We start from the raw sequence: 25,831 nt of genomic DNA, 5'->3' as shown, positions 1-25,831 counted from the left end.
TCATTGGTTGTAGCCGTCCCCGCTCCCTTCCTTGTACTCTGAGCACAGCTTGACACCTAGACTTCTGGAGAGGGAGGGTGGAGTGAGGATAGTGGGGAGAAGGGTATAGTTGTAGTAGCAGAGTATCCATTCCTTTGGGTACTGTGATGGTGTGAGTGGTGAGCATTGATGGGCAAAATGGATTCATTTATTTTACAATCCGGTGCCACATATTTCAAATTACCTTGTCTTACCGATTCAATCAGGTGATGATTCAACCAGCTAATCACCTGGCTGAACCGGTACAACCACGTCATTTGGAATATGTGGCACTGGAGTGCAAACTAATGAATCAATTTTGTCCATTGCTGGTGGTGAGCCTGTGGGGCACTGTGTGGATGCATGGCAGCACGTCACGACTGCTGCAGCATGCTGTTCCACCACCACTGCTTATCAATGCCAGCATGCATAACATGCGAGAAGTGACCACGAGCCCCACGCCTGACAAAGAGCCTTTTCTTGCACGATTTCCTTTTCTGTTATTTTTAAAAAAAAACTTTTTTTATTAAGTAGCCAGTGGCAGCAGTGGAGCTTGATGCATTTTTAAAGTTTTTCATGATTTGTTCCTGTCTTGGGTTGGCTGTGAGTGTTTTTAGTGCTCTGCTAAATATGAGGGGAGAGCATGGAGTGAGGGAATAACTGCTCACAGCTGCCTACTGTAAATGTGAAGAGAATATTTTGTAGAAGTTTTGAAACCTTTTCCCCTAATAGTTTTTCTCTCAATTTCAAAAGTATCGATGGCCATTTTCAAACAGAAATTACCTCTTTCCTTTGTTTGCAGTTGACCCCGAATATCTGCACATTGTTTAAATTGACCATATCATGCATTGCAGACATGAGGATATCTACAGTCATAACTCTTGACTTTCAGAGTTGAACAAAGAAAACGAATTGCTAATTGTGATGACGTCCTCGTGCTTCATTTTGAAAGCTGCTATGTGAAGGGGAATCATAGCAGTAAAACGAATCTAGGTCATTGATTGATTGTGTCAGAAAAGAATCTAGTATTTTCATTATATTGCTATTAACTATTCCTCGATTTCCACCGAGGTTGCCAAAAGGCACTACAGAGCCCTCTGATCGGTAATGGAGAGAGAGTGTGACGCAGCTCAGTATGGCTCAAGTTTCACTGATCGAGTTACCCTTGTGCAACATGCCCCATTGTTTTTCCCCCCAAGAATGCACATATATAGACTTTGTCAGGTTTGCAGTATAAACCAACACACAATTGTACTTTGTTCAATTGTTCATAAGAATTCCGTAAGAGGTGTGTCATCTGCGCGTTCCTCCAAGTAGCATCTTATGCAAAAAGTAATGCAATTCAAACCCGTGCTGTTGAAATAAGGTCTGTCATGCTTGCGTCCTGTTGCTCTTGAAGGAAGAAAGGGCAGCCACACACTAACATATATATTTCTATACAGTTTATCTCATAATCATAGTAACCCTGTTGTGAATTCAACTTTGTATCTTAGACATATCATGCTGTGGTATTTTATGTATTTTCCGTACAGCTCCACATACTTGTAGAATATCATAATGTTTAATATGTTTATTTTGTCATGGGGGAGAAAACTCATACATGAATAGACTGGCAATTGGAGGACTGTATGAGGTATCTCCTCAACCTACAGCAAACAGGAAGACTGCACTCGCTTGGTATTGATGTGCATGTAACTGATTACTAGACATACTAGATGAGAAGGATATTTTTATAATACGTAACAAGTGTAGCTTATGAGTAGCACGAGGATAGCACATTTAGAAGGGCAATGGTACTTTGGTAGCAGCAAAGCAGGACGGTAGAATTCCGTGTGGCACTCGGGAGTATCAGCTGAGTCAGATATTTAAGTGAGGGGGCCAAAAACTCGTTCAGAGTTCTAGAGGCTTTGGTCCAGATAATCTAGTCTAATTCTTCAATCAATAATATGATTCTGTTTCAGTTCAGGTCTTTTATGATCTGCAGAGATGTTAGCAACACCCAAAGACATTTCAAGTACAAAGACATTAAAACTGAGAAATATTCAATTCAATGTAGAAGTGCATGACCAGGTCACTTTCTTGTTTGCAGACATATGTATATAAATCCTGCTGATATTTCAAAAAGTCAAAATGCCAGATGTGCAAGTTTGGTACAGTGCAGTTGGAGGGAAGTGTCCTTACTGTACAAATACTGCCAGACGGTAACATCCATTTCATTCCTACCCCACATCCTAAATATTAAATTGATCTCCTCTGGGGCCTTGAATATGTCAGGTAGATCTCTCTCTTTCTTTTTTTCTAACAAAATTGGTCTTTTTGAGAATATTTGAATTAAACTGAAAATAATATAAGATGGTATCATCTGGGTGAGAATATTTTGAATGCCCACAATTCACACTCGTTTCAAAGTGAATGGCCACACTTCATCACTTAGCCTTTTGAAATGTAAGGCCTTAATAAATATTTTGTTTCTTGTACGATCAGTGTGAGAAACCATATGAATAATTTCCTGGGTGATTACTGATGTATCAAAAATTAACAACTAAGCTGCTGTTCTTCTTTTATTAATAGCAATATGTAAATTAGTTTTCAAAAATGAATCTTTCTGCAGGCATTATTTTAATGTTGTTGATGTGAAGTTAAGAACTGTGTGTGTTAAGAACTGAGGACATACTCAAGATTTTCAAGTGTGGCCTGAGAGTGACGTACATCAACATTCCATAAGCCATCAACCACAAGGGTTTTATCACTGCAACATATTATTTTGCATTTGATTTCCTTGTTAGATCTGAATCACTGGTGTCACGTTTAGTAGAGTATCATACATACTTCTTAGGCATCCTTACACATGATGAGTGAAATGTTGACTGCCTCCATAATCCCCTTACTGTTATCCCTGCCAAAGAACACCTGTTTTTTTCTGTTCTTGAAGCTTACTTTGGATCGTGTTGTCTTAAGCAAACAACATTCTGTGGTAGGCCCTATGGTTTTTTTCTATTGTTTTTTTTACCATGCCACGGGGACTTCTGTTGTTTTTGTATTTCAACATGCCCTCAGTGGTTCATTTGCTTATGTACTGTAATTTACATGCACAATTGGCAACATGAACACAATCCAATGTCTAGTTGCCTTGAGTGGCTTACTGTATGCTCTTTGATATAACACATTCATTGAATTGACTTTGCCGCTTTCACTTACCTTTCACAATTACCGACTTAATCCAGTTGATTGTTCTAATTTGAAATAACCTTAAAAAATAAAACAATATGGACTTCAGACCACTTTCATAAGGGCACGTTTGTAAAAAGGAGACAATGGGGTTGGCTACAATGTCCTTTTACTATGCAAATGTGTAGGCTACAGTGCTGCATGTCGATGCTTTACCTCCCTCTGCTAAGTAGCAGCTTCGTTGGAGTTCAAATAAAGTTGTGTTGTTATTTTTGTGAACGATGAGAACAAGCAATGCAAGTCTGCATGCATACTATTATGTAACTCTGAGTAGCCTCGTTATTGGGAGCGAATATGTTTTATGGAAAATAGAATTGTGAACACTGACTATAGCTGCATTTTAAATCTTCTTTTCCTTAAAATAAACGGAAACTGATGGGGCGAAATCTGATTCAAATTGTGCATGATTGTGATTTTACCATAATATTGAACAGAAAACCGTATTGACATACATGGAAACTATTAATCAAGTAAATGTTAATGTAATAGTAGGCCTAATGCCACAAGTAGCCCTCAACAAACTATTCCTTTTTGTGTCTCAGCCTTTCCACTATACCTAACCTGCAATCAATAATTCCAGTGCAGGGTCAATGAATGCAGTAGGCCTAGGCCTACTGATTAATAGAATTAGGCCCTTATTTCATATCTAGGCTATTAGGCCAGGCACGGAAGCCAAAGGTCATCAGATAGGCTATAAGTTATAATTTGACAATTTTTTCTGAATAAAAGTTGAGATTTAAAAGAAGTAAACATCTGATATTTTATTTGCAATTCTAAGTTTGAAATAGTGAGCTATCTACTGGTCTATTTATCAATCTTTTCTTACAATCCTAAAGCCCTACTACTCTACCCTACAACCCTATTTTAACGTGAATAAAATTATCTCAAAACACTTTAGGACGAGTCATTGTAACTATAAGGGACAAGTGCAAAGGTGTAGGTTTGGCTCGAAAAGTGGTGGGGACATTATTGTGGCAAATTGTGCGAATATGCTATTTTTGCATTATATTTGTGAAAAAGTGGTGGGGACAAGCTAGATTCATCGCAAATGTGGTAAGGATATGTCCCCACCCCCCCCCCTAAAATTACATCCATGGACAAATGCCACTGCTGATAGGACATTGCAATGACATTATACAAAATGGACTCCATTGATTGTAATAAACATTTTACATTAAACTTTTGCTGTGGTCTAAAACGCAGCAACGATGTATAAACTTTGGAGCTGTTAGTTTGGACCAGGGTAAGGGGTTAGGAGGACCTAGGCTGTGGGTAAACCGTGAATAAAATTCAAATCACAGTCGATGGCTACGTCACACGTTTTCGAGGCCCCATGTGTCACACTGGGCTGCGGCATAGCCACAGCTGTGCGCTCGCTCAGTCAGCAGTGACTGGACTCGTAAACCCGAGGGCCAGGCCTTACCTTTCTCGCCAGATCTCGGCTTATATTTATGATGTTAGACGATAGTAGTGTACCTAAGACGAAAAAGATGTCTCCCAAAATGTCGATATATCGTTAGCTCTTCGCGCAAATAAATGAGAATCGCGGCAAATATCTCGCTTGGATGGAAACCGAAGTGTTCAATGCTTGCTATTCCAGCAGTTTTTGGTAGCTTGCGTGCTAGCTTAGGCTAATCAACAAACCAGTGGATTGTTTTCAAAGTCTCGAATTTGTGGCTGCCTCCAAAGGCATTTGGTCTGCAATGGGAATTATTTTCACGAAGTTATGGAGGCTTTTTAATCATCAAGGTAAGTGTGTAATTACCTGACAGCTGTCTTAAAGTAGCTGTCATTTTAGCTAGCGGGTTGGCTAATTGGCAAGCTGCATTAAGATAACGTTAGGTAGCTAGCGAAGTACAATTAGCTGTGTGAACACTCGCACTACAAAGATGCTGCTACAGCTGCTAACCTCAGATTGTAAAAAGATATAGAGGTTGAGGGAAAAATACGCTCTAGTTGATATTTTTGAATTATTTTGCAAAGCTAATAACATCTGGTATATCGTACAATAGTGCTCGTGTGAAGCCCAGAGTAATAACAGCAGTCATGAACAGATGTAAAAGTATTGTGAGTATTCAGTAAGATGGACAGCAAAGCAATAAGCACATTTTAATATTCACTATTCTTCTGTCTTGATGTTACATTCCTGTATAAATGTTCTTACAACTTCAAGATCGTTTGTCGACGGTTTGGCAAGATAGGCTACACCAAGCAGTCATTTTATGAACTTCGGTACCTTTCCATACTCAGCTTGTTTAAAATTGTTTAATATTGTTTCATCCCATACATCATGCATCTCTAGCCACACGTTAGTTGCAGTCCTATAGTAGGGAATGAAGTGAGGTTGACATGCAGACGTGTATGGTCAGGCGCTTCAAAATCCAAAGTTTTATGTCTGTGGACAACGCCTTATATAACACGGTGAACAGATGTTCACGGTGAGGATGCAATTGTGAGCAAAATATTATAGAATCGTGAATGTAGAATCTAAGTAATCTCAGTGTTGATGAATCTGTTTATGCAAGCAGGGTTTTCCAAAATGACAGAGGTAACCATATTGAACGAGATACACATTTACTGGTTGGAAGCCAAATGGTCTTCTACACAAAGCAACAAGTAACGTCACTTGTGCCATAACCTTCCTACGGATGCGCTTGCAGTGCACCCCTCTTGTTTGCGTTCTACTGTAAAGTAGGACATAACAAAGTGTGTAAGTACCTTTTCGCTAGATAAACGGACATGAGCGTCATAATAACGTTGTGCTGAGAGGGATAACATAACATTTCATGTCGGTGGTCTTAAGCGGTGACAAGGTGTCAGGTTAACATTCTTGGATTGGATGCACGAGTGATGTTGCCCAATCATTGCATGACATACCATTGCTTGCACAAGGAGAAGTGAGCCAGGTCCTACTTGGAACAAAACCATATATCTGTAGTTAGTCTAGTATTTGACTGTTACAATGTTATTGTGAGATTATTGGGGGGGAATACACGTTGTTGACTCCCAGTCCAGTGGACTAGAGTAATCAATATGCACAGCATAAACTTTGAACAGCAGTTGATCAGATACTGTGTTCCCTTTCCTAGATCCTAGCGATAAAGTGGTGTAAATTATACATGCCTACATTTTAAACTGTAAGATTATGCATAGATTATGACTCCTATTGGATATTTAGAGCCACACACAAACACACACACACACACACACACACACACACACACACACTACACGGGCAGCTCATCAGTATGCATGCATGGCTGTCCACTTTGCTGTTGCTTCTGGATCGGGCCGTTCATGTGACAGATCCTCCATCAATTATGAATGCCATCACAGCTCCCGCTTAAGCACGCAGCAGTATGACCAGGGCCAACTACTACACTATCCACTGGCTCCAAAATGCCATTTTTTGCTTAGGCTAGCTAGCCAGGCACTTCAGACCAGAGTGTACATGTGCCTGTGAAAATTCTGCTTCAACCAGATGTTCAGGGTATATCAAAAAGAGTTTCGTTGTGAGCAGGAGACAGCTACTTCTTGGAACCTTGAGTTTGTAACTCCCAAGGAGTCCAGTTTCTTGCAACTAAACTCTTTGGATGTAGACCAGAGTCCTCACTGCACCAACGGTTATTGCTGGGAGACAGATGTCCCAGATGCTTCAGTAGTATTTTGTGTGTGTGTGTGTGTGTGTGTGTGTGTGTGTGTGTGTGTGTGTGTGTGTGTGTGTGTGTGTGTGTGTGTGTGTGTGTGTGTGTGTCAGTCAGTCAGAGAGGGAGAGAGCAAACTTGGTTTGCGCAAATAGTGACTTTGTGTGGAATTGGCACACACACGTACACACACCCACAGTGACTACGGGCGTGAAGGTCCTGAAATTGGATTGTATGTTTAACTGAGACCGTGCAGGTTTAGAAGACGCTGAACAGAAGAGCAGAGAGAGGTTGCTTTTAATGATTAGGTGACATAATTACAATGTCTCTTTTTCTTTTATGCCTTAGCCTGCAGCTTTGGTTGTTTTCATACAGAATAGCGGGCTTAGTGCATTTAACTTGCAGCAATTTTATGGCCTAGACACTGGGTAAAGTAACTGGCTGTCTGTGTAGGGGTGATACTGTGTACCATTAGTAATTAAACCACCAGTGGCAGACATAGATACACGTCTCGTCTTGTGGTTGGCTGCTTGGCTGGCAGTCAGTCTTGCCGTCACATAACCTCTAAGCTTATGTATTTTACCGTATATTTTAGCAGACATTGAAGGGGGATCCTGAGTAGCTTACTTCTTTTTGAATAGGCTGCGGATTCTGTGTGACCCTCAGATAATTTCATGCTTGTCATATGATCATATTGAACTGCAGAATAACTGTAACAGTTCCTCCATTAAGTTAATCTTAAACATGTTTAATTTGCAAAGTAAACGTAAAAAAAATTTACCCACAACGTTACCCACAGCGAGGGTCCGCATTGAATAAAGTCTTCAGAAAGAGTCAGCGTAGAGCAGTGTGCTATAAGCTTGGGTGTTATTGTGATAGAAAAGTATTATTGTAAATTATAAATATTATTTTAAAACATTTCACGTTGTCACTATGCATGCTCTAAGTTCATATAACTGTAAAAGGAAGGATACAAATATTCTTTTTTTTAATACAATACAGGGAAAATAAAGAAAATAACTGACATATACCTTATAGTGCTATATCATGTCATATATCTCTATCGTGATCTAAAGTAATCCATATTGTGATGTATGCTTTTTCCCCATGTCGCCCAGCACTAGTGTGATGTGTAAGGTTGTAGCACTCTGGTTAGGGCGAGCTCACAGATCAATGGACAGCGGCACTGTGGAGGGAAGGCAACCGATTGAATGACTGTATTTAACTTTTTCCTTAAGGAATGAGCTCGGAAGTCATTGTCTAGTGGTGTTACGTGTAGTGATAATGGCATGACATTGTGTCGGCTGCTGTGGTGGAACTAGAGCTGTGGTGAGCAAACATCAGCTGGACCTTCCCAATGGCTTGGTGTCAGTGCTGAAATGGATGCTGGCAAACCTTTGTTTACACACACAATCCACTATGTCATTATGGCTTTACCAATGTTAAGGTAAAAATACACATGTAGATAACTCCATTTTATTTCATATTAATTATATGGAAGATGACACGTGCAAAAGTAGCCAGGGGAGGCTAGCTTTTTCCACAGAGTGAATCCTTTGACGTCAACACGTTGCTGTTTAAGTGCAGTCAGTTTTGTTTCTCCCAAAAGAGAGGTTATCAGGTTTATGTAGGCCTAAGCGACTTTTGGTTCTGCATTCCTATCTCTTCATTCGTAATGCGGTCCCCCAGGCAGCTGCTTTAAGGAAATGGTTTAAGTGTACACTTCGGTAACTGGCGAAGATTACTGTCTGCCAACCAAGATGTGCTCTAGCATGGCTGTGGTTGGTTTGGCTTGAGGTTTTCCCTCAGCTGTTATTGTCAGCTGCTTAACTGACTGTTGAGATTTTTTTAAATGGCCCTTAAAAACAATGCCTTTCCATTTTAGTGTTTTTAATGTTAGATTTTGCATAATTATCCATTGACTACTGGGGTATATTCTCATGAACTCTCACTGAGCCAAAACGTTATTCTTTTGTTTTGCTTTGCCTCGTGGTCCAGAAATGGCAAGTTTGTTTCCGGCTCTTTCAGATGCTTAGCCGAGCTCGAGGTCACATGTGGGTGTACTGGTGGTCGGATGAATGTCTCTTGAGGATCCATTTTATGCATGAATAGTTCCTTTCCCAGAATCCCCCATAGGGCCGTATAGTGGCCTGACAGCCTCGGGCACAGCACTGGTTGCCTGGAAGTTTGACTTGGCTTCTTGTTCGAGTGTTGAAGATTTGGGACATGTTGTTTCTATGGTGGTATTTACCCTGCTAAATTTTAGAGATTGGCACGCTGTCAGTGGGAACGTTCAGTTTCTATGAGGGCATTTATCTTTGTGCATTTTAGAGAAGAAACTGTCTCCAGTGCCATTGGTATTGGGTAATCTTTTTTTACGTAGGCCAACACAATAACTTTCACTGTGGGAACTCAAAAGTAGACCCTCATATTAGGTGTCTTACATGAGTGACCTGAATCCAACATGTCTAGTAATGTTATTGTTTATAGAAAGACAAGATCAAAGCTCAACTTGTATGTACAGACTCAATCCTGGACTGAGGGGTGTGTGGGGTGGAAAAAAACGTTTTACATTTCTTGTCTGCACTTGTCTGGCTTGTCAGTGTCTTGCTTTCCGTGTTATATGGATCAAATGTCACATGTTGTAGAAAGAAAGGCAACGCTGTAGTTTGACACAGGTTTGACTATATCAGGGGTGGGGAACCTATGTCTCGAGGGCCGTTTTATCCAGCCTCCAACATAATTTCAATGTTATGCAGCTTCACATGAAATATAACATATTTTGTAAAGGAATCTTAGAAATTTCATTTGCAATACAATTAAGTTATATTCAGGGGACCAAGAGAAGGTGGGGTCTGTTTTAAAGCTGGCTGCTTTCAATATAGGCCAAAAGTGCAGGGGGAAATCCTGGTTTGTGTTCATAGTGTTATGTGGTCCTCGGAGGACTTTGACGGCCCTTGGAGGAATTTGAAGCGGCCCCTGGAATGAAAAAGGTTCCCCACCCCTGGACTATACAGACGAAGTGAAAGGCTTTCCAGGAATTTGTGATATTGTGGTGGGGGTGGGGGTGTGAAATACAAGGAACTGTTTTGCCGGAATGCTTTCAAAGTGGGGAAACCAGATGTTGCCATCTGTAGCAGCTGATCAAGGTTTAGGTATAGCAGACAAAGTCAATGTGTATTTCATTGTCAAAAAATCTATGCAACAGGCACAGAAGATTGAAAATGTGTTTGACAAGACTCCAGTGAAAACTACATTTTGATACAGACATTACAGACATAAGAGCTTTCAAACAACACCACAGACAGCTTTTTGTGACTAACACTGACTGATATAATCAAGGCTGAATGTATAGTGTCCTACCCTCACATGTGAACCTTTCCTAGTCTGTTTCTCCTTTAATATTAGTGTCAGATTCAAGCCAATGCAGTTCTGGGGTGCTACCTTGCTACTAAAAAGACACACCAAGTATGATTGAAATCCGTGTCGGTCGGGTCCCAAAGTGTCTGATTTCATGTGAAATGACCCTCAACAGTAAATACACGCACGCACGCACACACACACACACACACACACACACACACACACACACACACACACACACACACACTAGGGTGCATCAAACGCCCCTTATGAAAAGATATTGCCTTGGCCCTATAGTAAAAATGTTCTACACCCAGTAAACACACACTGTATAAAATATTTATAAATAAGTCTACCGGGGCTACCAGTCCCATATAGATAGAAAATAAGTTAATGGTGATAGTCAGAATCTTGGAATAGAAATGGACAGTTTTACTGCATAAAGCTACCCAATAAAAACGTATTGCCTCAGCTGTGTGATAAAAATGTGCTATGCACAGTAAAATCACTCTGTGTAAAACATGTTGAAATTTAGATGAATTCTACTGGGTCCACCAGGCCCATGGAAATACAAAATAATGGTGATAGTGATGGGCAACCTGAATTCCAAAGCTGAAGTCCAGTGCCACATATTCCAAATGACATACCTAGTTTTACCTTTCCAATTAGGGCAATTGGACAGGTTAAAACCAGGTAATTTGAAATCTGTGGCACTGGATTGTAGCTTTTGAATCCAGGCTTCCCATTGACTACGTTTACATGACGTTTTTAATTCAGAATTAACTTAATCATTCAGAATTAAATAGTTCTGTCGAGTTTGCTTTGATCTTTCATTTAATTCAGAATTAAGAGATGTTTACATGGCGTTTTCCAAGCGGAATTAAGCTTTATTCAGAATTAAAGTGAGTTAATTCTGAATTAAATGTCTCATGTAAACGTAGCAAGTGTCTTAAAACAGAGGTGGACAAACCCTGTGACACATTTGCCCCAGCCAATATATTGAACCAGCTGATCCTAATTACCACTTAAGCCAGGTTGATGAGGTAATTAGTGAATTCATCTGTATTGGGAGCACGAACAGAAGGAATATCTAAGCAGGGTGTGTATTCAGTCGATCCACTTACACAGACTTCAGTCTCGGGACAGACTGATGGTCAAACTGCTATATTCAGGCAAAATTGCTGTTTTGCAACACAATATCAATTCCTTGCTGCCTTGGACCACGGCTAGTATCAAGCAAGAGATTGCAAAGCTGTATGACTGTTATTTGTTTCACATGCGGGCCTACAATTCATGGTGGAACATCTGTACTAAAGCTATGAATGCTCCTTGGAATGACTAGGCTACAAGGCAGTCAATACAACTGTATCGAAGAGTGCCATTACTTCTTTATCCCATCGCCTGTGGTAGTATTTCACTTTATTCCATCACATGAGTACCATAACTTACCTGAGAGGCCCTTGGCAATGGACTCTGGACCTGATGATACCCATGACATACAAAGCGGATTCCAAAAAAGTTGGGACACTTTGTATTTTGTGAATAAAATGAAAAATGCTGGCACTTTTAAAACATCTAATATGTTAATAAGGTGCAGCATTATGTACAGACAACATATCAGTTGTTAAAGTTGAGCAGAATTATTGTTTTGAGGTAATTATGTGATCATTTAAAATTTGGCCCATGCAACAAATCTCAAAAAAGTTGGGACAGGGCCAAAACATGTTGTAATAGTTGGATAATTCTAAAAATTACACATGGAAGAATATTTTAAAAGGAACTATATTGACTGCCAACATGAATGCACAAATAAAATACCATCACATAGAGGCTATGGCACTCAGCGGCGAAGATTTTGAGGGACTAATTACTTATCTATTACACAGAAAGATTGAATTATCAAAATTGCAGGCATATAAGGCCTACTTCCGTAATATAGAGTTCTGTGTAATCATTGCACGAGTTATGAGTTCATGACATACTCGTGGTCAATAAGCAAACTATGACACTCCAACAATGACAGCTCTCGAAAAAATGACCATAAACACAACACTTGATTAATGCACATGATGCAGACATTAAACAGTGTTGCGTGCGGAAAAGCTCATTCTAAGGACCTAGGAGACATGTGAAACTGTCCTCTGATTACAGAATGGTAAATATTTAATCCATTTTGAAAATTATGGAGTCATGCACCCTCCAGGTTATATAGAAAATGAATACTTCAGCTTGATTTAGTGGTCAGTCTGAAAGACAGCATACAGTGAGTCCAATATGTATTTGATCCCTTGTTGATTTTGCCGGTTTGCCCACTAATAAAGACATGATCAGTCTATAAATGTATGATAATATGTATTAAAACATGGAGAGACAAAATATCAAAAAGAAATTCCAGAAAATAACTTTAAAGAATATATTTTAATTTATTTGTATTTAATTTAGGCTAATAAGTATTTGACCCCTCTAGCTAAAGAAGATAAAGTGCTTTGTGGCAAAGCCCTAGTTTTCTAGCACTGAGGTTAGATGCTTCTTTTAGTTAATGACAATGTTTGTGCATATAGTAGAAACTATTTTTGCCCATTCTTCTTTGCACATTATCTCTAAAACATTAATGGTTTGTGGCTGTCGCTTGGCAAATGGGAGGTTCAGTTCTCTCCATAGAATTACTATTGGGTTAATATTTGGAGACTGTCTAGGCCACTTCACGACTTTAATATGCTTCTTATTGAGCCACTCCCTCGTTGCTTTGACTGTATGTTGTGTATTATTGTCATGTTGGGAGATCCAAAAATGGCCCACCCTTCAGTGTAGTGGTGGAGGGAAGGACGTTTGCACTCAGGATTGCACATTACATGTCTCCCTCCATCCATTAATTGATGATGTGAAGTTGTCCTGTGCCTTGGCCAGACAAACACCCTCAAACCATAATGATACCACTTTCATGCATGATGGTGAGGAGGGTGTTCTTGGGATCATAGAATTGTGATAATGCCAAACAGCTTGATTTTGGTTTCATCTGACTACAGCACCTCCTTATCATATCCTAAACCAGTCTGATGTCCGTTGGCAAACCTCAAGTGGGACTGCGCAGGTTCCTTCTGAAGTAGAGGTACCATGTGTGCACTACAGGATTTTAAACCTCTGTGGCATTAAGTGCTACCAGTAGTTTTCTCAGTGATTTTGGTCCTAGTAGCTTTGATATCATTGCCTAGTTCATCCCGTACAGCTCTAGGGGGATTTCTTTCTGTTCTCATGATTATCAAATCCCTACAAAAGGTCAAATCTTGTATAGAACCCCAGGCAGGCTGATGGATAGTCATTTTGTATTCCTCACATTTTGGAAGAAATGCATCAACATGTGGGTCATTAATACTCAGTCTCTTTCTTGTGGCTTTGCAGCCCATTTAATCTTTGTTCAGGTCTAAAATCGTGTCCCTGATATCATTTGACCACTCTTTGGTCTTTCCCATGCTGGTGAGGTTGGAGTGTGACTGATTCACTCATACTATGGACTGATTCTGCTGATTCAATGTGTCTTTTATGCATGTTAGTATGTACAGGTGTCTTTAATTCAGATGACAAGTTGATCGGAAGTGCCCATCTGGCCTGTGGGCCCGGAACTGTAATCAGTTGGCAGGGGATCAAATACTTATTTTGCTCGATGAAATGGAAATAAATTAATATATATTATCTTCAGTTAATTTCTGGATTTTCTTTTTGATATTCTGTCTCTCCATATTAGAATACATATTATCATAACATTTATTGACTGATCATGTCTTTGTTAGTAGGCAAACCAACAAAATCAGCAAGGGATCAAATACATATTGGACTCACTGTATATGATGGTAAGGGGGTGCAGAGGTGACTTGGTTAGGGTCTTCTTACTCATGTAGAGCATTAAAATGAATGTTGACTGATACATACAGACTTTAAACAGCAAACATAGCTACCAAGGCATTATATTTTGGAGCACCGCCTTTAGATATTGCCCCATAAAGGTGGCAAATTTCAATCTCTACTATGTTCCAACAGTGTGGTCCATCATTAGAGTAAACAGGTCACAAAATTGTTTTCTTGCAGTCAGGATATGCCACATATTAAGCATAACAAAAAGGTAAACAAGTTGAAAAACACACCTATCAGTTGAGCTGCTGAAATCATGTCTCGCACATCAAAATATCTAATTTTTGAATAAAATTATGCCATCAGTCAAAGTATCTAACTGTTCAGTCTCATCCCTTGTGTTGTGTTTAGTCTTATCCAATATAAAAAGCATTTTATTGGCCCTGTCCCAACTTTTTTGGGATTTGTTGCAAGGGTGAAATTTTAAATGATCACATAATTACCTCAAAACAATAATTCTGCTTGACTTTAACAACTGATATGTTGTCTGTGCATAATGTTCTACCTTGTTAACATATTGAATGTTTTGAAAATGCCAGCATTTTGATTTTATTCACAAATTACAAAGTTTCCCAACTTTTCTGGAATCCGCTTTGTACCTAGAAGTCACTTAAATGCAGGTTTTGGGAAGCCACTCTTTGCAACATCACATACAGTTGTATTGACTGTACTCTATTAAACTACTGCAGGGATTTCTTGAATAAAAAAAACACAAGTAATTCCAAGGACCATTCACAGCTTTAGTACAGATGTTCCACCAGGTATTAACAGCTACCTGTACAATCCTGGTTATGCCCACAGGTGAAACACACAAAAGTCATACAGCTTCGCAATCTCTTGCTTGATACTAGCAGTGGGTCAGTTGGTTCATTATATTGGCTATATTTGGAATATGTGGCACTGGTCTTCAGCTTTAGAATCCAGGTTGCCCATCACTATCACCATTGTTTTGTATTTTCATGGGCCTGGTGGAATTCATCTAAATTTCAACATATTTTGTGAGTGATTTTACTGTGCATAGAACATTTTTATCACACAGCTGAGGCAATGTGTTTTTATTGGGTAGCTTGATGCACCGAAATGTCCATTTCTATTCAGGGCTGGACTGGGGGATAAATAGGGCCCGGGCACTTTTGGATTTTAACACACCCCCCCCCCCCCCCCCCCCCCCCCCCCCTCCCCCCGCACCCCCAATTGTTATTCGTGGTGCAGAACTGACTCACCCGTGGGCCCCTATTTTCAGTAATAAAAAAAATGGGGGCCCACGAGGAAATGCCCGCTATGCCAGATGGCCAGTCCAGCCCTGTTTCTATTCCAAGATTTTGACTTTCACCATTATCTTCTATTTTCATGGGGCTGGTGGCCCCGGTAGACTTTATCCAGATTTCAAAATATTTTACACAGTGTGTTTTTACTGGGTGTAGAACATTTTTACTATTATAGGGCCAAGGCAATATTTGTTCATAGGGGGCGTTTGATGCACCCTAACACACACACACACACACACACACACACACACACACTATGCAGGTGAGGCATCATTAAGTGAGCACTGTCACTGGCACCACATCTGATAATAAGGCTGTTAGACGTGGTGTTTTACTCATACAAACAGGAGGGGAAACGGCTCTAACATCATGCAAAACAGTCATGGGCTATATAAGCTGGAGGTGAATTGCTGTCTTTGTATTCCCCAAAATCCCTGTGGCGTTTTTTTCCTCTCTGAAATGGATGTTGGGATAAAACAATTCTAGGCCTCATAAAACAAGTGAGATCCAGATTTCGTTTGCCAGTTAGCATGCAATCATCCGGCCTCCTCCACCCCAAGGTGTAGTTTAACCGCAGCACAAACCAGCTAAGGAAATAAGTGATTCATCAAGATCGAAGTGCTCCACTTTGTGTAGTGGAATCAGCATTCAAACGGGTCCAGACAAGTCCAGACAAAAATCCAAAGCAAAATTTAACATTTGGACGTGGTCAGATGTATTTTTTAAGACTGGGGGGGTAAATGTCTTCAACGCAATCAGTGAAAGGGCATTATGCTATTTATGTTTTAACCATTGTGGTGCACTTCCTGGCCAGAGCAAAACAAAGAGAGGATTTTCAAATATCTCCAGCTGCAGACAGTTGGGTGCAGTCAGTTTACACCTACATGTACTGCTAAGACTGTATCTTATCACATTGCAGCTCTAGACAGGAAACCAGACAGACTCGGGCTGGTTAGTATGAGGTATGTTATTGTTAGCCAGTTGCACCTACGATGTGATGGCTTTCTGTTTTGAAGGGTAATGCTCTGTGCCATTTGGAGTTGCGTCTTGTGATAGAGCGTAAGCAAGGCGCATAGCCCACTTGGGTCTGTTCTTATCATGTATGGAAGATGAGAAGGTCTCGTCTTTTAAATTTATTTTAGTGTACTATTTAAAGGGGCACAATGTAGGATGACGTCGTTTGCGCGGTGCCTGTGGCATGCCTGTCTCAAAATCTACTCAAAATCTCAAAATCTTTTTTTCGTATGAAAAGTGTTTCCCACCACACTTGTTCGGACCACCAAAAGTTGCATTTGGGGTTTTCTGACAGCGGACTGTGGAAGTGGTTGCGAGACTCATCGTTCACTTACTATTACTAATGACTCAAATATGCATCGGCTGACTCGAGACAGTGATTACTTAAACTTTTAATCCTACCTAGAGGCCCTTTAACATATATTTTTATCACAATTGTCCGCATCTCCCTTTTGAGCATATGGAGAACAGCCTGCTCTTGGCACTGTTGATCTGGCTCTTGTTGCTGCTGGTCTGCCATCAGCTCCGATCAGGTTTGCAGAATTTGTAGCCCAAGTGTTCTATTCTTCACATATGTAACCACCATTATCTTAAAGTGATGCTAACAGTCCAAACAATGCATTTTAGTCTTAAACATCCGAGTTCCATACCTGTGGAGCATTGAGCTTAGTTGACTTAGCCTTTTTCTTACTTTTGGTAAGGGAAGTGTAATGGCCTCAATTGGCAGCAAAAAGATTCCTTTTTATGTTTATTTGGCTTCTTTGATGTATGTCGTCATGCTTTCCCCTGCTTGGCAGACTTGAACTTGGCACAGCCTTGAACATCTGTTTTTGTATGAATGCAAAATCAAAAGAAAGACAGGAAATACTTCTGAATGATCTTACTAGATAAGGCAACTGTTATATTTGTTCTAAGCTTAACACTCTATCACTCCTGCACACTTTCTTATGTACACATTTTAGTTTTACTGTATGTCATGATCACATCAAAGAATGTTATACAAAAGTGGGGTTTCCTTTGCTGTGCAGCCGTATAACACAGGTAATACACTACATTTTTACGCAATTGGGCTAAATCATGTAGGAACCCGGAATTGGGAGTGGTTTTGTGTGCTTGTAGATTATAGACCATAGGTCATAGGCCTTTCTTTTTTAGATGACTTCCTGTGGAAAAAGGAATTGATCATTATGGTTACCCAGTGATTTAGTCTTGTAATGTTCAGCAGGCTATGTCGTAGTATAAGCTTATTAGATGTATAACTCATCACCTACGTACGTTAACGGGAGGTATTAAAAGATCTATGTCTATGTCTGTTGGCGACTCAGTAAAAACAATGCAGCAAGACGTCATGACGGCACAATATTAACTTCCACTTCATGTTATTGCTGTGACGAGAAGAGGCTAGTCAGAATGACTCATAATTGTTGCCCTAAAGATTAGCTAAGCTAAACTTTTTTTTTTGTTATGCAGCAACTTCCTACTAGAATGCCCTCAGTTGGCACATGGTTTGCAGTCATGTGTACATTCCAAAGTATACCACAATGTTGACTCCCTATGGCTGAAATTATACAGCAATATAAGTACACAAATCCACCCCTTCCTCCTCATTTTTTGCTGAAAGTATGGCTGTAGAAGAGGATATGCTGTGCCAAAGTATAAACCGTACAAAAATTGTGCATTCCTTTCCCTCTATTCTCTCAGACCACAATGCTGACATTCTACGGCTCAATTTTTACCGCAATACAAATGTTAGGCCCCATATCACCCCCCTCCACACCACCACCACCACTTCCTCCTCACATTTTACTGAGAGGTGTGTGACTGTAGAATAGGCCACATGCATGCATGCCAAAGCATACACTACCACACCACACGACACATAGCTCAACTGCTCAGCATTTACCACATCAGAAGTTTCTGGCCCAATATCACCCACCCCCCCACCCTCTGCTCCTCAAGTTTTGACTGTGAGTGTGACTGTAGAATAGGCTAGTCTAGCTATGTGACTCATTTGTTGGCCTAGAGATTTGCTTGAGTTCACTGGGGCAGGCCGAGGCTGAGGCTGCTACACACAGGCTGACTGGACTGGGAGGCCTCGCTAGCAGAGCAGAGTGGTGGTGGACTTTGTGCTGTGGGCTCTGTGCTTTGTGCGCTGTGTGGGCCTCCGATGGATTTATGCATAGTGGCAGGCAGTGTGCAGCATGGGGTCCCTTTTTGAAGAAGATTCATGGTCAAGGCCCCAAAGGGGCCAACAATGTCCGCACTGTCTGTGGGAGAACAAAGAAACAAGGCTTCAAGGGCACTCCCTGTCTTGACCCTTGCTTCCTAATATTATCAAGAACTAAGCTTAAGCTTTATGCCAACCTAAAAAGTAAGATTGAGTAGGCTATGGGTTATTGTTTCTCTATTGTAAAGGTGAAAAGCTCAACAGGTTTCGTCATCCTCAAAGAATAATAAACGTAAACCAACCAGGCTCGCAAAATACAATACTTATTTACGAAATGTACCATTCTATTGTCATTTAGGACTATGTATGCTATCTACACAAAACCCCTTTAAACTTAATCTTTGCTTCATGAAAAAGAAAATGGTTAAGTGCTTTTGTTCAGTTAAAAAATGTTTGAATGGGCATGCAGTAGTGTGCACCATGCCGGCACATTGCCCATGTAGCCTGTTTATCATCGACTTTCAAACCTCTTTGAGACTTGGTCTGACCAAGAGCACAATATTTCCCAAACGGCATGGTTGACCCGCCTCCCTTGGTTTGCTAATGGTTGTTTGCTTCTCGAGAAAATGGGAGGATTTCCCAATTTTTCAAAAGCTCAGAGATGATATGTGTATTGCTCCTGGCCTGACTAGAAGCAACGGTGAAGGTGTTGCATCTCTAGGAGGCCTTGGCCTGGCTTTTGCCCATGGGGACCCAGGTTCGTGTCCAGCCTGGATCATTTCCTAACCTTGCCCCGCCCCTCTCTATCCAAACCATTTCCTGTCTTCTCTCTGCTGTCCTGTATAAAGAATATTAAAAAGAAAATGCTTTAAGCCTGACCTGAACCCGAATCAGTCAAGTGAAAGGAAATGATTTCATCACTGTTGGCGCAGTGTGATCGGCATTATGAAACTCCCATTGTGTTTCGCGGCATGGGCACATGTGGTTCATGAGATGTGTCATAAAGTTACTCAGCCTGTTCTGTTTATGTCTTCTGTTTCAGAGCACAAGGTCATCATTGTGGGCCTGGACAATGCAGGGAAGACAACCATTCTTTATCAGTTGTAAGTACTGGCCCCCGACTTCCTTTCTGACTGGCTTTGGCGAGGCAGGAAATGGTTGTAGAGCAAAGGGGAGGTGAGAAGAGGGGAAATATTTGTTTTACTGTTACTGTTAGATGGGTTTGTGAAAGGTGAGACACATGTGACCTTTTCTGATTATTGTCAGTTAAAAAACAAAGTAGGCCATTAAAGTGCAATAAATATTGTGATGAAGAGGTTGACCACACACACACCACACACACACACACACACACACACACACAAGAATACCCTGAACATTTGTCACGACTCACTTATGTTCTTTTTTCTCTTTCTCTTTTCAGCTCAATGAATGAGGTGGTGCACACCTCACCAACAATAGGCAGCAATGTGGAAGAGATAGTGGTCAATAACACACATTTCCTCATGTGGGACATTGGGGGCCAGGAGTCCCTGCGAGCATCATGGAATACCTACTACACAAACACAGAGGTGAGACCTCGTTTTATTTATTTTTCTCCGGGACCTTATAGGGCTCCATTTCAAGAAACACAAATTTTGCCATTTTGATGTATTGTACTGATGTGCTGAAGGATTATTTTAAAAAGGAAATTACTACATTGCTTTAGCTTTAGCTTATTGTCTTAAGCGCAACTTGTGTGGGGAAGCCGTGGCAACCTAGGAAACCTGTTCGAATCCCCCCCTGACCTACCCTACATCTCCATCCATGGCTGAAGTGCCCTTGAGCAAGGCACCTAACCCCGCATTGCTCCAGGGACTGGAACCAATACCCTGAAAAATAATAGTTGTAAGTTGCTTTGGATAAATGAAAGCGTCAGCTAAGTGCAATGTAATGTAATATAACTTCACCCAAAAAATAAAAGGTCTGTATTCACATATTCTGTAAAAAATGAGCTGCGATCTCTAACATTGCACTTTAGCAGACTTGTTGTGTATAGATGCTGTGTCATCATCACCATAGCAACACAAAGTGTTGAAAATAGATTCTAAGAGAGGTTTGCTCGCGTGATCCAGCCATACCACTGTGCCCCTACCCAGTACCATGGCGATGAACGACCATGATTGATTCATATCTTTGCAAAGATCTTTGCTGGTGTCCAAGCTATGCATGCTCAGTGTACTGAATCACAACCACCTTTGTTCCACCTATTCACAACCTCTCTCTCTATGTCACTCCCCCCCCTCCTGCCCTACCCTTTGTTGATTTGGCACCGTAGTTTGTGATCGTGGTGGTTGACAGCACAGACAGAGAGAGGATCTCTGTGACCAGGGAAGAGCTCTACAGAATGCTTGCACATGAAGTAAGTGGGGAAGCTGAATCGCCGTGTGTCTGTCTGTCTGTGTCTGTCTGTGTGTGTGTGTCTGTGTCTGTGTCTGTGTGTGTGTGTGTGTGTGTGTTTGTGTTTGTGCGCACGCACGCGTCTGAAGGAGTGTCTTCATTCTTGCGTTTGTTGTGCAACAGGCTTGCTTAAAACTATTCTCTCTTTTTTTTGGTAGTGTCCTAATCCAACTCACAAACATGTATTGTTGATGCTTAATCAAATCCAAATAGTTGCTTAATTGATAATGATTTTGACATATTGTTCATGAGTAATGAAAATGGTGTCAGATTTCCAAGAACCACTTTGTTGATGTACTTTGCTGTTTTTTTTTTTAGTTCCCTTTAGACTTCTTCTTTTGGGTTCAACTTCAGGGCAATGTTTTGTTGGCTCTAAAACGGCTTTTGATTTTGCATTCCTTCTATTGCATTTATTTTCAGAAGTAGCCTTTTCAAATCTTAACGGGAGTGCCTGAACTTAACTTTTAAGTTGAGAAATGGTTAACTGTGTGTGCTCTGTGAGCTCCAACACAACCCTTCTCCCACCCAACACACACACATGAGAACAGCCTGGGATCTCACCGGCTTCTGTTTACAATAATGTAACATTGTGTATTTATTACTTCGCATATTTGTTTGGTTCAGCTGTGCCAGCCCCTAGGCACAGGGCAAGACCGCAAAATATCACATTCCTCACGGTCTGCAGTTTCATGCTTATGTTGACTTAATTCAGGCCAAATTCATACTTAGCACATTCCACCTTTTAAAAAAGTGAATTATTTTTTTTATACTTCTGCACATGCTGAAGCTGTGGCAAGAGGCATTGCGCTTTTTGAGTTGCTCATCCATTTGTCCATCTCCTATGTCTGTGTTCTCTAATGTGATGATTCAAAAAGCCTCAAGGCAGATTTGTTTTGAATTTGGATGGAAAGGGAAACTGATTAGATTTTGAAGGTGAGAGGTCAAGATTCAAGGTTACCATGACCACATGTGTGATCTTTTCATTCTCATGAAAGTGATACCTGCCAGAGTCTGTTGAGACGCATGCTTCAGATTTGGCACTGATGTTCTATCGTACTCGAGGAGGAACTGGCTCAATTTTGCCGGTCAAAGGGTAGGGTAACTGTGACCGCATGTATGTGCCATTCACATGAATTCAGAATGTCAAGAATACTTTGAAGCACAAAACTTAAAACCCACTATGGAAATGAAAAGTGAAATGAAGCCATATGCAGAACTACTTAATAACTTGTACCCAGCAAAATGTAATCGATTCCTATCTCTACACCATACATTTTTTTATTATCCAGCTGCCTGGTAAAAGGTGGATATTAAGTCTAAATGTGTGCTGTCAAATCCGGTGGGTGGGTCCTTTCCTTACCCTACCCTGCCCACTCCCAACCATTACGTCTTTTCTCTACTATCCTATCCAATAACAAAGGCACAAAAGGCACAAAATCCCGCCCCTGGGTTCTGAAAAAAAGACATATTTTTTTAATCAAACACTCTACACTAGTCTACTACTCTAAATAAAAATGCTGTGCATCTCTTCTCTCTTGTGTACCCAGGACCTGAAGAAGGCGGGACTGCTGATCTTTGCCAATAAGCAGGACGTGAAGGGCTGCATGACGGTGGCGGAGATCTCGCAGAGCCTGCAGCTCACCTCGGTGAAGGACCACCAGTGGCACATCCAGGCCTGCTGCGCCCTCACTGGAGAGGGGTAAGGCCAAAATTAACATGAATGCACTGGACTAGTAAACAAGATCAAATATGCTATTTGCCTGACAAGACGGTCTAGCCTTGCACCATAGGGGATAATGGTAGCTGGGCCATGCAGCTGGCCTCCAATCATAGCAGAGGTTGTAGGGAGGGTTGAAGGGCACGGGCATGGGGATTGTAGGGTGGTGGACAGCAGAAGAGAGATGGGGAGGTGGGTGCTGGTTGTTTGAGAGAATCACTGATATCATACGGCTACAGTGGCTGAGGGTGGAGAGAAGTGGGTAGTTAAGAGAAGAGATAATGAGAGTTGAGAGAAGAGGATGGCAGAGAGGTGGGTCTGTTTGAGAGAAGAACCGCGACAAGGTAAGGCCAGGCTATTTGCATCGGGGAAGACGGGGAAGACAACAAAAATCTGTACACTCCCTCCCCATATGGTGAGATTGCCATGTTAACGGAAGGCACTTCTGACTAAATATTTTGTTGTTTCCACTGACAATCTCCCTTGTGCGTCCAATGCCACTTAATCATCTTCTGTTTTGATCATTACCATGTAAGCATAGCCGGAGAGACAAGCAGATGAAGGGAGACAGGGAGGTGGAGGGAGGAAGGCAGGGAGGTGGGGCTGTTTGTTTGAGAGAATCACAGTGATAATCGCAGTGCCTTCCTGTTTATCTGACATGGATTGAACTCTGGGACCTAAACTAAAGGCAACTCAAAATACTTTAACCCTCCAACAAAATCACTTAAATTGTGTCAACTTGAAACACCGTGAAAGACACTTCTGAATTCCCTTTGTCAGCCTCTATTTACTATAACCACACTAAGCAAGTTTGTGAGTGTAGCATTGTCTATGTAGTTTGCTATCTACAGAGGCTGGACAATGAAACTGAAACACCTGGTTTTAGACAGGTTTGGCTATAGCAGCCTAGCCGTGTATATTACTGACCCTGTGGAGCTCCTGGCGGATAGTTCTGGTGGAAGCAGGAGAGTTGAGGTGCCCTGATTTGGGCAGCTGTGATTTTATTTATTTTGGATAGTCCGGTTTAGCACCCGAACATCCCTTTCGGACAGCTTCCTCTTGTGTCCACAGTTAATACTGTTGGTCGTTCTTGGTTGTATGCTGACATTAACCTGGATACCGTGGCTCTTGATACATCACAAAGATGTTTTATGTGAATTCTCAGACACTCTGTACCGAAAGCAAATTTCTGTCTAGAAGGGACAATAAAGGCTTATCTTATCCTATCCTTACCATTAGCCCACAGCTGCCACTACTATGTAAATTGTAAAATGTACAACATCCCTGACATTTCGCTTGTGTTTCACTGGCCCCCTACAGGTTGTGCCAGGGCCTGGAGTGGATGATGTCACGGCTGCGCGTGAGATGACCCCTGACCTCTGACTAGCATGCGACGGGCGGGTTCACTCTCCTGACGTGGCAGGCGGGATGTGATGCGACGTCATGAGATGCGATGGGGGAGGTCCGGATGCTGCTCAGCTCACTGTGAAGGTGACCCGATAGCGTCACCGGGACTCTTGGTTTTATTTATTTACAGATCACTGCTCAAAGAACTATGAACAAAACCAGAACCACAACACAACACACAAAAAGGAAAAGAAGAAAGAAAAGCAAAAAAAAAAAAAAATCCCCTTCCTCCTTCCTCAGACTTTCAGGATCAGTGATTTCACATCAACCCAGAAAACCCGAAACCAGTGTTTCATTCTGTGATTTTGTTTTGTTTTTGTTTTGCATTTGCTCTTGATTTTATTTGGTTTTTGTTTTTCCTGCCTGCACGGTTTATCCATTTGTAAAGAAAGAAAGGAGGGAAATGAAATGAAAAGAAATGAGAAAAAAAGAAACGGAAACAGAGAGAATGCGGATCTATCAGTAGTTGCAGAGGAGAGCTGTGGAGAAGAATTACGAACTCCTTTACTGTTTTCAGGCCGGCCCGAACGGTGCCGGTGCCCGCACCACTTACGTTCGGCACTAAAGTGCTTACCACCTGTTCATACCGGGTTCTGAACTTTTTCCACACGTGACTGTGTTACCCAGATGAACCTGCTGATGCCCACGTTGTCGTCATGGTTCGAGGAGGAAAACCAAGTATTTTTCGGTTCACATTACGAACAAACTTTAAGGATTGCGAACGCTAAGATCTGCGGCGTGAACACGCCGGTCGGTTCGCGATCAGGTGCGGGAACGGGCACCGGCACGGTTCTCAGTCGGCCTGAATGCTCCACTTGTGTGAGTTCCCATGCCTGTCTGGAGTGGCCTTGCAGTACTGCCAGCTAGCTGGAGATTGTGTTGCCCTGTGTGTACAGTCCAGTATTTGCATTAACCTTGTGCCTGCATCACAGCCCTTTGGAATTAAGGGGGCTGAGGAGACAAGCTCAGAGTAACGAGGAGTTACAAACAAACAAACTCCTTACCTCTCTCTCTCTGCTCATGTAAAATATGGTGAAATAAAGTGTTTTTATCTGTCCTTGTTGCCTTTGTTGCAGTGGATTATTGATTTGTTGCCTAAAGGTTGGTTCACACACTGAGATACTTTACACCAGTGGTTAGTAGTTACCAAACTTTTTCTGCTGGGACCTCCTTTTGCGCGTAAGAATATTTTCAAGACTATTGTAAATGCTAAATTCAAAGTAAATAATTGGCATTATAAGTGAGTACTGTTACTAATTTATGGGGTTATGTTTTCTATTATCTGGCTTTTTCCCTGTTTTTTTTCAAAGAAAAAGTCTATTCTATCTGCGCCCCCCCCCCGTCTTAAGACCGTCTTACCGTTCCGTTGGATTTAGTGGTGAGCGTCGCTGTCAAGAGAGTTGAGTCGTTCTTACGAAGGACTTTGCTAACGACGATAGCAAAGACGCTTTCGAGAAACGGACGCCAGGTCAAGTCAATTCGTTTTTATTGTCAATTTCTTTACATGCACTGGTCACACAAAGAATTGAAATTACATTTCTTACTTTCCCATGCAGACATAGACATAGATTTTAGGTGTGGACATAGACAATTAGACATAGACAGTACACATACATTACACCTAGAGTACCTATGCAATACCTTACAGACATACAGTGAG

The 25,831-nt window shown here is 41.3% G+C and overlaps 1 protein-coding gene across 1 annotated transcript; it reads left to right on the top strand.

The window, feature by feature from the left end:
• The first annotated feature begins 4,582 nt into the window (after positions 1 to 4,582).
• Positions 4,583 to 25,228, top strand: arl5a (ADP-ribosylation factor-like 5A). Its single transcript, XM_063214185.1, has 6 exons — positions 4,583 to 4,995; positions 19,651 to 19,711; positions 20,032 to 20,179; positions 20,926 to 21,009; positions 22,595 to 22,746; positions 24,085 to 25,228. The coding sequence occupies exons 1-6, from the start codon at positions 4,950 to 4,952 to the stop codon at positions 24,131 to 24,133; spliced, it is 540 nt and encodes a 179-aa protein (XP_063070255.1). The 5' UTR covers positions 4,583 to 4,949; the 3' UTR covers positions 24,134 to 25,228.
• The last annotated feature ends 603 nt before the right edge of the window (positions 25,229 to 25,831 follow it).

Source organism: Engraulis encrasicolus, chromosome 13 (assembly GCF_034702125.1).
Source record: "Engraulis encrasicolus isolate BLACKSEA-1 chromosome 13, IST_EnEncr_1.0, whole genome shotgun sequence".
In the NCBI taxonomy this organism is placed as follows: Eukaryota; Metazoa; Chordata; class Actinopteri; order Clupeiformes; family Engraulidae; genus Engraulis; species Engraulis encrasicolus.
Note: the sequence above shows the minus strand (reverse complement) of the source record. Positions and strands in the feature narration are given on the sequence as shown.

Bases quoted from the DNA above. Each gene is read 5' to 3' on its own strand.
- arl5a (XM_063214185.1), top strand. From the start codon at position 4,950: ATGGGAATTATTTTCACGAAGTTATGGAGGCTTTTTAATCATCAAG. The intron at 4,996-19,650 runs GTAAGTGTGTAA...CTTCTGTTTCAG, and splicing joins GAGGCTTTTTAATCATCAAG to AGCACAAGGTCATCATTGTG. The intron at 20,180-20,925 runs GTGAGACCTCGT...TTGGCACCGTAG, and splicing joins CCTACTACACAAACACAGAG to TTTGTGATCGTGGTGGTTGA.